This window comes from Podarcis tiliguerta, assembly GCF_965153285.1.
Source record: "Podarcis tiliguerta genome assembly, chromosome: 13".
Taxonomy (NCBI): Eukaryota; Metazoa; Chordata; class Lepidosauria; order Squamata; family Lacertidae; genus Podarcis; species Podarcis tiliguerta.
The window spans coordinates 36097519-36109887 of record NC_139546.1 but is presented as its reverse complement, the minus strand read 5'-3'; the positions used below and the strand labels follow the sequence as shown (position 1 = coordinate 36109887).

At 45.3% G+C, this 12369-nt stretch overlaps 2 protein-coding genes across 4 annotated transcripts in view; one reads left to right on the top strand and one right to left on the bottom strand.

Moving 5' to 3' along the window:
- Positions 1-3895, top strand: part of FAM83E (family with sequence similarity 83 member E) — a 21603-nt gene extending 17708 nt beyond the window's left edge. The window contains exon 7 of the mRNA XM_083409203.1: positions 3148-3895. Coding sequence (XP_083265329.1) covers positions 3148-3387 — 240 coding nt within the window. The 3' untranslated portion in view covers positions 3388-3895. The remainder of the gene's footprint in view (positions 1-3147) is intronic.
- Positions 1-12369, bottom strand: part of LOC310662367 (uncharacterized protein) — a 13985-nt gene extending 1616 nt beyond the window's left edge. Inside the window, exons 1-3 of one of the 3 annotated variants that reach the window (XM_083409215.1) lie at positions 11738-12369; positions 9925-10101; positions 8205-8435 (exon numbers count right to left, since the gene is read on the bottom strand). In XM_083409215.1, coding sequence (XP_083265341.1) covers positions 8205-8435; positions 9925-10101; positions 11738-11897 — 568 coding nt within the window. In that variant the 5' untranslated portion in view covers positions 11898-12369. Of the gene's footprint in view, positions 1-8204; positions 8436-9924; positions 10102-11031; positions 11134-11619; positions 11689-11737 lie in introns of those variants that run through there. The other 2 variants (XM_083409217.1, XM_083409216.1) reach the window with 2 other exon arrangements.

The window sequence follows — 12369 nt, the reverse complement described above, 5'->3', positions numbered from 1 at the left end:
CAGCAGCAGGAACAAGAGGGCAGTACATACAATGGCCGCTATGGTCTTCATTCTAGCTGGACCTCTAAATGCATGTTTGCACCTACAGCAGCATTACATGGCAGAGGGTCTCTCGGGGAGAGACTTGGTGGGGTCGGTGCCAGGGGAACTTAGCTCTCCCCCCCCCCCTTGTTGATTATCCTGAGTATCTTCTTCCTGTTTTCTCCAGATCTGTTCTAAGATTAGGGATAAACGCAGTTGTGGGGAGGGGAGAATAACCTGGGGGAGGGGTTGTGGGGGAGGGTTAAGCACCTTTCTCTTACCTGCCCATTTGTCTCTGCAACCCCCACCTGCACCAGACAAATTATAAGCTTGCTGGTCTGCCTGCAAGACTTTCACTCGGGGGCGACACAGCAAAACCCAGACACCTGCCCCCCATGTTAACAGCCACTGTGGAAAAATGCAGGAACCAATTTCCAGAGGGAGATTTGGTTTTCTCTCCCCAGTGTTTCTTTCTGTGAGAGAAAACGCATTTGGTTTTCAAGACATTCCTTTTGCTGTGCAGTCTAAACTCCGACTCCCTTGCGAATCAACATTTCGGTAGTAATTTAGGTTTCCATGGGAACAAAAGAATTCAATATTCTCTGATCCTGCTTTGTGCTGCAGGAGGTCAAAGTGTACATTTCTGTAAATCCACGCCCTGGAAAAAGCCGTGATGATCGCTTCTAGTCACTTTGGCGACTCGAGCACTGTTTTCCCCATGAAGTCTGGATGGTTTTAAAACAAAAAAAGTTTTTGTTCTCCATCAATTCCAGATGTTTTGTTCTCCATCAATTCCAGCACTCAACATTCCCTCAGACATTCCAGTTGCTACAGAAACCAGTTCCTGATCTTGAGTCCTGGTTACTGTGGGAACCAACTTGTTCTGTCCCGCCCCGCAACCTCCCCCCCCCCACAAAGCTTCCCATGGCTGGGTAGGATCAATATTTTGATTTCCAATCACAAAGGGGTGTTGAATATATAAATTTAAAGGTACCAGATAAGGTTGGAAAATTATAAAGAATACTGTTCCCTTAAAACAAAGCAAACCCAGTCATTTCATTTGCAGGATAGTGAGGATATCAATTCCCTTACATGAGAGCATTTTCATGTTGTCAGAACACCCCTGAGGTTACACTTTGTCACAGAAAAATAAATTATGTATGTCCCTACTTCCTAACCAAAATCAAGTTTCTGACGAGGCCAGCGGCCCAGTAGGTACTTGGTGATTGTTTAAGGACAGAGCCAGGGTGCTTGAAAATAGCCCTAAAAGGTTATGACTTCCCCAAGGCCTACCTGTAAGCCTCTGGTTGAGATGGGACTTTGTCCTTAGCATTATAGCATTTCCAAATGTCCAAAGAATGTCACATACATTTTTGTAATCATTGCAACGGCCCTGAAATGATGGGCCAGTAGCATCCTTAGATTGCAGGGATTGGGGTGGGGCTGAGTGGGGTTTGGCCAGAGCCACTTGATGAGGCCATATTTGAAAGCGAGGCCTTCCCAAATCATGGCTCTACCTCTGCACCACATCTGTTTTATTTGACAGACTTAGTGACTTTAACAGCTGGCCAACAGGTGGTAAAAACAAGGTGTGGCCTTGCTTTAATTAACAATGCTTGGCCTGTTAAAATGTGGCAACCTTAGATTTCAGTCCCACACACAGACCAAACACTAGCTCTTAGCACTTTCTGGTGGCCAGAGAAGTGGCAGATATCATCTCGGTACTATTAAAGAGGGAAGAGTGGGAAGCAGACTAATCTGACCCACAAACCTCGTTGAAAAGGAAATGCCTGGTTATTATAAGATGACAGATTATATTCCATAATGAGAGCGGGTAATGGGCATCTTCTGCCTTGAGTACTAAATTGTGTTGAGCAGACCCTGCTGGTGGTACCCAGACCTCAGCTCCTATGTCCCTGTTTTCATAGGGTGCCTGGTTGCCACGGGCAACAGCTGGGCACAGACAGGAGGCAGGTCCTAGAGCAGAAGATTCAAGGAAGCATTAGGCCTACCTCTGGAGTTTTTGACAAATTGGATTGATAGAAAACTCTGCCTCCTTTGCCTTTGAGCTTGGGTGAACTGCTGTAGACAGCACCTTCGGTCAATATTGATCAAGGCTACACCTATGATAGGGAGGGAGAACTCTAGAATGACGAGCCTTAGAAGCATGAAGGTCCCTCTGTACTTATCAGCTAGGTTCCTCCCTCCAAACCCTGAATGTTTTTATGCAGGGCAGCCAGCCATTGAACAGGTAAGGCTTTCCCCAAGCCTTGTGCCAGGAATGGTTAAGGCACAGTCACCTTGTCAGGAAAAAAAGAAGTTGCTCTCCTCCACTCAAACTCCACACTATTTGTAGAATATAGTTCTTTTAGGTGCAGTAGTATGTTTGAAGTCATGTTTTTATGTTACATCTTGTAACTTTAATAGCTTTAATATTAAATGCTTTGGAGAGAGAATCATGAAAGGAGCCTAACAATATTGAAAATACAAATTCATCCTCCCCATTCCCCCACAGCTTCCTCATCTACCACAAATTCGCTTCCTCTTTCCTGCAGCTATTGTGCCTAGCAGTCTCCACAGGGAATCTAGGAACATCAACACCATAAATGTTAGAACTCTGCCTCAAATTCAGGATTCTCACAGGCAGTGATTAAATTTCTAAGTAGATAAGAGTTAGGGTTTAACCATACCTGGAAACCAAACAGGGTGAAACAGAAGCCCTGCCCCTCAACTTAGGATCTGTAGATGCAGATGGTAGTGGGAGAAATTACTTTGTACATGCTCAGAAGCTGCATCTTTCTACTATTTCACATAGTTCAGAACAGATACGAGGGCGGAGGGGCTCCTTGATAAGACCTGGTTGTAATTCATGTGGTTTGCCAAGATGTTCATTTCATTTTTATCAGCAAGTATATTTTTGATGGTTGTGGAGAACACCATGAAAGAACCTAGGCCATGTTGCAAACCCAGGGTTCTCTTAACAATAAGAACTAGAAATCTATGTCTGAAGAGGAGTTCTACAATGCATGGCAGGTACTGCCTAGTTTACTTGTACATGAGCTTGCGCACACAACATCACACTGGTTCTTAAGTCTGAAGTGTTGTTTTTTTCCAACCTTTCCACAGAAATGGGGTTACCAGGACACACCAGCAAGAGAGCTGATGAAACAGCGAGGGACTGGCTATGCCCCAGAAGAACCAAGGATGCCGGTTTACCTGGCACCTGGGCGTATGACCCCTTCCTCTGGCTACTTGCCTCTAGGAAGACTGCAAGGACAGCTGTATCATAATCCTGCCAGTACAGGTCTATCCCGGGCTTGGCCACACCCAGGACAATTCCAGTACGGCCATCAGTTACGATACTGAAACCTCTCTGAAAATCTCAAGGCAGGGGAAAAAAATACTGGGAGGATAATCTGGAACAGACTGGAATATTTCCTAGAGTTTATAGAGAGATTATTCATGTGACAGGACAGAATAGTCAGGGATGGCTATAAGACTGGTTTCTAGCTTTTAATAAAATATACTAGGAGACTTTTCTGTCTGATAAACACCCACCCCAGTGGAGTGCAGAATGAGATCCTGAACTGTGACAAGCATGTTTTACTGAGATTTTAAGTTTTATCTGCCAGTGAGGGAAGCCAAACACTTTCCCTTCAATGCAACTACACTAGAGCAATTCAAGTTTGTGTAGGATGAACTGGGAACAAGCAGGAGGTTTGTAAACTTACACTGATGAGCTGCTCAAGGGATGCTGGGTGCAGCTACCAAGACACTAAAGAATATATAAACGATTATACTAGCAGAATCTGGAATTACATTTCTCCAGCCCTCAAATCAATGTTTGTAAAAATAGAAGACATTCATACAGAACGGTTCAAGCTGTGTGTTTTTTTTCTTAGACACTAGGCTGTATTACAAAAAAATCTCCCTCCATGATCAAAATACAGTATTTCGGCACTGGATCAAAGCAGCCTGCAGAAGAAGCTTTGACGTTTAAGAGGTTAGACTAATTGCACTGAACCCCACTGGTTTGGTAAAGGGAAGAGTTTAGAAAGGAAGAGTGACTGTTCCAAGGTTTATACACACCCAGAGGTTTTGACCCAGGGCAGATGATAAACAGCATGCAAAAGACATCTTCTGTAAAGTAAAGTAAGGCAAGGAAATCCTTCCCTCCCTCATTGGATCTAGAAAAAGGAAATGGAAATTAAAAGAGGGAACTGGAAAGAGATTCATACATGCTTGAACCTAAGCTACAAAAAGGGAGAACAGGCACAACCCAGATGATTTATTGAAGGCCGGTCCATCTGTGACCATTACCCATTTGTTCAAAGGCTCCAGTGTTCTGCCACTGCAATGTCCTAAAGCAAGTGGGAAGAGATGCCTGAGACTCATTGACAAAGGGAAAAAATAACATAGTGTTGCATCATAGAACAATTTATCAGCATGGATTGAAGTGAATTATGGTTGCTAGGATCCAGATTCAAGAGAGCTCTCATCTCTTCAGTTGTTGTGGAGAAGGGAAAATTCCAGCAAGGTGCAGATTCTCCAGTTGCTTGGTCTATGCTGATAGTGGAAGAGGAGCTTGAGGCAGCAAAATATTCGCTCTTGTGCCCCTTTTAAAGGCAGACGAGTCCTTTGAGGGCCTGGATCTTGTACCCTGCAGGTAGAACCCCCAGCTTCATATTTGTCAGGAAATCAAGACGCCAATAAGAATCTCAGGGTTTGTTTACACTGGACTTGCACCCGTCTCCCTACTAATGTAGAGCCTCCCACATGATGCTGTCCTGCCTCCTTCCCCCTTTAAATGCAGGGTTTTTCGATCCTGGCTGTTTTGGACTTTGCAAGGAACAAAACACACACACACACACACACACACACAAAACCTTCCTGCCTGTCTCCCCTCTAAGACAACACTGGGATGGAAAGGGTCTCATCTGGATGCCCCTCCCATTATTGGGGGGGGACAGTCAGGTACAAGTACACATTTTTTTTGCGGCAGTGTGGCCCAATCCTAGGATTTTGGAAGCCTTCTTTCAAAGAAATGTCTGCATCAAAGGGAAAGCAGTTCTCCAGCACTTAAGATGCAGGATATTTTATCATGCAACACGTCTACCCCATCCCATCACTGCACCAATTCGAGTATTTAGTGCAGTTCAGACTGTGGCTGCACAAATCTATTGGCTAGTACCAACGATTGCATCACTAATCAGAGACACTATCTTCCCCCACCCTTTTGATAAAGCCAATAGCCCCAAGGAAAGATGCCTACCGGCTGCACATTAAGTGTTCCTTACAAAGTAGCACAAATTACACAGGCTTCCACAATTCAAGTTATCTTCCTTTCCCTTACTGTTAAATAAATGTTTGGTGTGCTCCAGTGCTGGGAATCCATTTCCAAAGCTCCTTTACATACTTTCCTCCATTAGCTATTAACACCAGGCATAAAAGTGCTAGGTTATTAAGATGCCAAAGAAATGGGGGGGGGGGGGGGGTTTACACACAAAAATATGGAAGTTGCTCCCTCTAGAGGTTTGATCCCTAAAAGCACCTCTTTTCAAGACCAACAACTCCCAAGTCTGACGAATCAAGGTAGTAATGCAGGGCACCCAATGCATTCACTTTTTGGGGGGAGAAAAAAGCTTGTTATAATGAAATCAGCACCGTTCAACAAAGTCCACCTGATGCTGGAATCCAGTTTCTTTCACAGCATCAGGATCCTTGCAAAGGCAAAGCAGAACTCCTTACGGTTCTTGCAGTGCCACACAGTTCCTTGCTTGATGTGTTTGCAGGCTGATAGGACAAACGATAAGGGCCAGCTATAAAAGGGAGGGGCAGAAGACAAAACACTTAAGATATCCAAGGGCCATAAAACAGAAATCCAAAGATAGGAAGCTACCTTCAGACTAGTGATCCACCCGCGTAGGAAGCTGCTTTTTATACCGGCTCCCTCGGCCAGTAAAGCGAGATGAGCGCTGTAACCCCAGAGTCGTCTGCGACTGGACCTAACGGTCAGGGGTCCCTTTACCTTTACCTTTAAACCAGGACTGTCTACCTGAGACCTTCTGCGTGTAAAATGTGTGCTATGATGTTGTGTTGCAACCATTCCTCTTTGAGGATGCACTATATCCTTTAAACCAGAACAGCCATTCAACACAGAATGAGATGGTATAATTTTCTGGACTACACCAGTTCTGACTGCAGGTGGGGAGGACCAAATTTCAATGCTCCCCTTGCATTAAAAAAATAATAAGTCATGTTTGTGTATATATGTATATACACAGTTTCTCCCTCCGGTGCTAGCTTAACTACATCAAGAAGAATAACCAGAATTCTGTCACCTCCTTCTGTGCAACTGTAACTCTCAAAACATTGCCAGCTCATCTGAGAGCCATGCAGCAAACAAGGCCAACCATGAGGTGGAAGTTCTAGAAGTCAACACCAAGTAGCGCTGGGAATGTCCCCTGGCTGAAACATGGACAGCAACTGCTAGTCAGTGCAGGTAATGCTGAGCTGGGTGGACCAATGGTCTGGTTCTGTTTAAGGCAGCTTCCTTTGGGGGACAGTGAAGCCTTGCCTCCTGACAACTATGCACACACTAAACATTTAAAGGACATTCGGCACGCATTCTTTCCCTCGAATAATTCTGCGCACTCTAGTTTGCCCCTCTGAGTTACAATTCCCAGCAACCCTTAGCAAACTACAGTGCCCAGAATTATTTGAGGGAAAGAATGTGCTTCGAAAGCGCTTTAAACGTATATAGCATGTACACAGCCAGTAGCTTTGGAGATTTCACCAAGCACCAAGCTCCTTTTTTTAAAGCCAGCCTTTGCAACAACAATACCCGGCGGAATAAAATGCATTCCTGCCCACGTACAGTTAAGCCTCAGGGGTTTCCCAAAATGGGCGGTGCAAATCCACTGGGACTGAGCTTTACTTACTGAAGACTAAAGCAACATGGGAAAAGCAGAGTGGAGAAACCAGCAGAGAGAAGTGGGCTGGAGGTGTACAAAAGCTGAGCAGAAAGATATTGCCACCTCCAGACAGCATCAACAGCAGCTTTTCTGGAACTAAGCAGATCTTGGTCTCGGGAGTGCCTGGATGGGAGACCACTTTGAAACCCCACACAAACCACTTTGAGCTCCATTCTGTACTAAAAGCAGGATATAAAAGCAAGACTTTTGAAAAGCAAGTGGAGTGAGGTGTGGTACAGAGTACTCTTAATCTTGGGGACTGGGAGAGCTTTTAAATATTGGGGTTTGTTTATTTTGCCCTTTCCTGCTGTTCAAAAGGAGGGTTAAAAAACAAAACAAAACAAAACAAGGCCTCCTTATAGAAGGTCAGACTACAGGCCCTTTATTGTCAACACTGCCTGCAGTGGCTTTTCCACATCTCAAGCAGAGGCCTTTGCATCAGCTGCTATCTGATTCCTTTGTGCTAGAAATATTGGGGAACTGATCACAGGACCCTCTTCGTTTAGAGCATGTGCTCCAGCCACTGCTTCCCACCCAGATCCCTTTAAATCAGGCAAATTAACAGGAGTCACCAACCTTTTAGGGCCAGGGGGCACATGTGGAATTATGAGGAAGTGCTGTCACGGCGTGGTATAACATGAAAGGGATGCCACATCTAAAGGAGCATAAAATCAGCCCGGATCACAAAAAGCAGTGGGCATGCCTCACAAAAGAATGTGCATCAGCCACTGCCATATACACTCACAATGAAAAGGTCACTGAATTTCTCCTCTGCTCAGAATGGATGGGAAGTTGGGTGTCCAATCCTGGCATCCCGAAAAATATGGGCACATTTAAGGGGGTATTGAAGTAAGAGAGCAACAAAGCCAACCCAAACAGGAAATGAGCAGGTACGGCAATCAGTCTCTCATGCATTATGGATTTTTGAGGTGATATTTACCAAGACATTTTGTGAGATGATATTTACTGAGACATTTTGCAGGAACCGTATGATGCTATGGCAGGCACCATGGGGTGAGCAGGTGCCACATTGACAACCTCTGAATAAAATTAGGCCTGTAGATTATTTGCAAGTTGCTTCTTGGAGATCAGATACAAACCTTCAATGACCTAGAAAAGCATAAAATTAAGGCCAAAGTTTGCCAGGCTGTGGGTTCCGTAGCTCTCCTGAGAGAACACAAGGTCAGGCTGGAGGAGAGAAACACTCACCTGGGTCCAACAGCACAAGGCACCGGAAAGTCCCTTTGCCGGAGGGTTTGAGCCTGATCCCAGGTAACACCTCCAAGAACTTCAGGCTGTCACTGTAGCCTCGCTCCAAGCACAGTTTCCACAGCTTGACCTTGTGCTCCTTCCACACCAGGGCCTCCAGCTTATCCAGACGCAAACCTAAAGGAAACTGGCCCAGAGTGCTTCGGAGGAGAGGGATCACATCCACACCACCTGAAAGATACAAAGAGGCCTTGATGATGATGAAAAGGCTTTTAAGTAGGACTGTGCATGCCCTCCCCCCCCCTGATCCGGTGTTCCAGATCTGTCCTGGGCAGACTTGACCTGGATCTGGGCCCCAAACTGGGGCCCTAGCACATTGTTTAATTGTGGTTTTAAACCCTATTTTATATGTGGTCCAAGGGCAGGGGAAGAGACACAGACAGGCTGCCTACATTTCCTCCTTCTCCTCCATCCTGCTCCTTGCCACCCGATTACCACCCCTTGGGACAGCTCTAGATGACTTTGGGTGGACCTAACCTGGGGCTGCCTCAATCAGCCCAATTTGGTTCAGGATCTAGAATTCGGACAGAGTGGCCCCACAGCCCTACTTTTTAGTGTGGTTTGGAATGGATCTCAGTTATCTGGAACAGCTAGCCCATTTGTCAGTGGGTGCTAAGTGTGGAACCAGTGCTTTACTTGCACACAAGTTTTTGTGCTCTTCATGCCAAATTCCTCTTGATTATTTCTCGACAAACTGTCAAAGTCACAGGACTCCTGACTTTTATTATATTTCTTTTCCCTTAGCCTCATTAGGCTTCAGTTGAGAGCCAGTGTGGTGTAGTGGTTAAGAGCGGTAGTCTCGTAATCTGGGGAACTGGGTTCGCGTCTCCGCTCCTCCACATGAAGCTGCTGGGTGACCTTGGGGGCTAGTCACACTTCTCTGAAGTCTCTCAGCCCCACTCACCTCAGAGAGTGTTTGTTGTGGGGGAGGAAGGGAAAGGAGATTGTTAGCCGCTTTGAGACTCCTTAAATGGAGTGAAAGGCAGGATATCAAATCCAAACTCCTCTTCTTCTTCTTCTTCCCATTGCAACTGCTGAAGGCCTGTCTCCAGTTAAGGAAGTATTTACAGAACCTCCAATCAGAAATTAAACTGAAACAGGCTTCATTAGGATGAGGGTATTCTTCAGAAAGCTGGATGATTTTCTTCCTGCTGCATACCTGCTGAAGGTGGGGAAGGTATGGCCAGCCAGCTCTACACAGAACAAGGTGATAAACGAGTGTGCTGAACAGGGAAGACAAAGTGTGCCTCTTCACACTGCAAGTAAATCATCACATTTTTGAAAATTTCCCCATGTTAAGATTTCTCCATGATGATAAATTCAGCATAGCAGGAAAGGGCTGAGGTAGCACACAGCTAGAGTCTATGTTCTATTTCCTGGGATGGGTGGGTGTTTTTTAAAGGATAAGTATGCAAAAGTGGACAACCAACCCCACCCTCCTGTAATCTGACACAGTTCATTCCCACTTCATTCCCTTGAATGCGTAGCAGTAGGCCACACCTTCTCAAACAGACCAGTCTCCTTTTCTTACGTTCACCATCTCTCCCATTCTAGCATAAAAATCACATGTTTTAGATCTCCTATTTTTCCATGCTCACATACCAGGGTCCCTTCCAAAGAGCATACAAAAATTACTAGTCAGCTCCTCCATGCATCTTACTTTGCCTTGCAGAAGAAGATTCCCTTGGCCACTCATAGGCAGGGTCCAGCTCGTCTGAGGTGAAATCAAAGGGATGATAAGCAGCCCTGCGTGAAGGTTTCTTGCACTGATGTGTGGACAAAGGCGGAGCTGCGGAGCAGGCTGGAGGGGGCGCTGTGGGGCAGGCTGGAGTAGAAGCTACAAATCATTTGGATACAAAACATTAAAAAGTCAAGAATGTCTGGAATCCCTATTTTCACATTACGTATGTATTGAGTTGGATCCTAAAGGTGTCTTTCCACTAGCAGAAAGCCTATTCCTGTCAGAGAAGGCCTATTTCTTCCTTAGCAGAAAACCGCTGTATGAGGAAAACCAACACCAAACCCACGAGTTCCTCCAACTGCACACAGGCTTAGTCTCAAGTGGGACCTTTTTTATGGCCTTCTACATCTTGCTCGTTATTAAACATCATGATAATTACTAAATTTATTCCCTGCCCTTCACCAGCCAATCCCAGGGCAAATGACAACTAGAGTATTTAAAATTCAAAATAAACAACAGTTAAAGCAGATTAAAATTACAGGAACAGGGTGGGCCCTGGGAACACACATCTCATGAGCCAAAGCCCAGGGTAAAAAAGTGTGTCTGCAGCATTTGCCAGGAGCTGAATTGTGAAGAAGCCAGACACACCTCTGTGGGGAGACAGTTCAACAATTTGGGGCTGCCACAGAGAATGCCACCACCCCAAACTAATTACAGTATTATTATTCAATAATAAGATTTTATTATTTTTCCATGTTGAAAGCCACCCCAAACTTCTGAGGGAGGTGGAACTACCAAGAGGGCCCCATCTGCTGATCTTAACACCCCTGGAGGGTTTTTGTAGGGAAAGAAGCAGTCGTTGGGGCCTAAGTCATTTAGGGCTTTCAACATTAATGTGAGCACCCTTGAACTGGACCTGGAAACAAGGAGTACGGCCTATGTTTTCCTCATGCACTGTTTCCTTCATACCAAAATGCAACCCTGCTTTCCCCCATACATTATGGCACTACAGCCTAAGTACTCTTCCATTAACTCTGGCACAATTGTTCCCGGAGGAGCACAAATGCATTTTCACCTTCCGCTCACGCTTCTTTAGATTAATCCAAGCCACCCGAAGCATGAGAAAAGGGGACATAGCATGAGAAAAGGGCACAACTAGTTTTGAGTGAGGAGCAAATGCGGCCTGGGGGCCCTAGCAAAATCAGCGGCAGACACATCGCCACGCAAACCCATCTCCCCACAACTTCTCTTACCTCTGGAGAAGCTGCAGGTGTCCCAGCTCAGGGGCCGGATTTGGCTCCAAGGCCTTTGTCTGTTGACCCCTAAGCCAGAGGCTGCTGTTATGAATAACTAATCGAAGGCCCCATTTGCACAGTAGCAGGTTGCTTTAAACCCAGAGTGGCTTAACAAAGCCAAAGTGGTTTAACAGGCGGGATAATAAATGTACAAAGTAAATAATAAATAAGCATTCAATCGCCCTTTATAAGGAGCTTTGAGAATTGTAGCTCAGAAGAAGGGGGGGGGTGTCTCCAAACAACTCTCATCACGCTTAACTAACTACAGTTCTCAAAGAGTCATTGCTGGAAACCTGTTTAAAGTGTTTTAAATGTTTAGCACAGATGGGGCCTAATGTTAAGTAATCTTGAATACACGTTAATCAATAGGAGTTACCACTTCTATGGAGACAATCCTTCTTTGCAACACCCATATCACTCTCCTGCTGCACCCCCCATCTTTAAATCAAATTTAAATAAAAAAACAGTTTGCCCACAATTAGAATAGCTCCACATACTCTTCTCAGGTGGTAGAGAGGCCTCTGACTCGACTGGGTGAACTGGTGAATCCATCCGTAGTCTTTTATAAACAGGTTGTTCTTCCTCAGACGCTGGGCGTTTCTGACAAAGGTCTTCTTCTGTGGATCTCACCACAACTTCCAGCAGCGGTTTTTCCATGGTCCTAATCTGGGCCTCAGATCATAACATCCTCTCACCTCCCTCCCCAGGCTTGCCTAACCCTCAACTCTTTTCCAGAAAATTCAGATAACCTTGCAAGTCAGGGTACTGGGGTGGGGGGGTGGGGAGCACAAAGCCCATCTGCATTCTCCTCCAAGCCAGACAAATCTATTTCTTTAAAAGCAAAGAAAAGTAAAATATTTTCAAGCTGAAGAAAACCACGAACAATTAAAGGGGCGGGGGATGAGCTTCACTACCTGTGCCCCTTTAATAAACCTGCATTTGTATGGGTGTGGCAAGAGTCAATTAACCCAAAAGGGTGTAGCTTGAAAAGGGGCCATACTCAGACCCAATCACAACTTATTTAAAACCATAGCCTCACCTCCTCAGCCCATTGCAATAAAGGGGGCATTTTACCTGCATAACAAGCAATAGCTACTTTGATAGGAAGCAGCTGAGCCCTCTGCTGTTA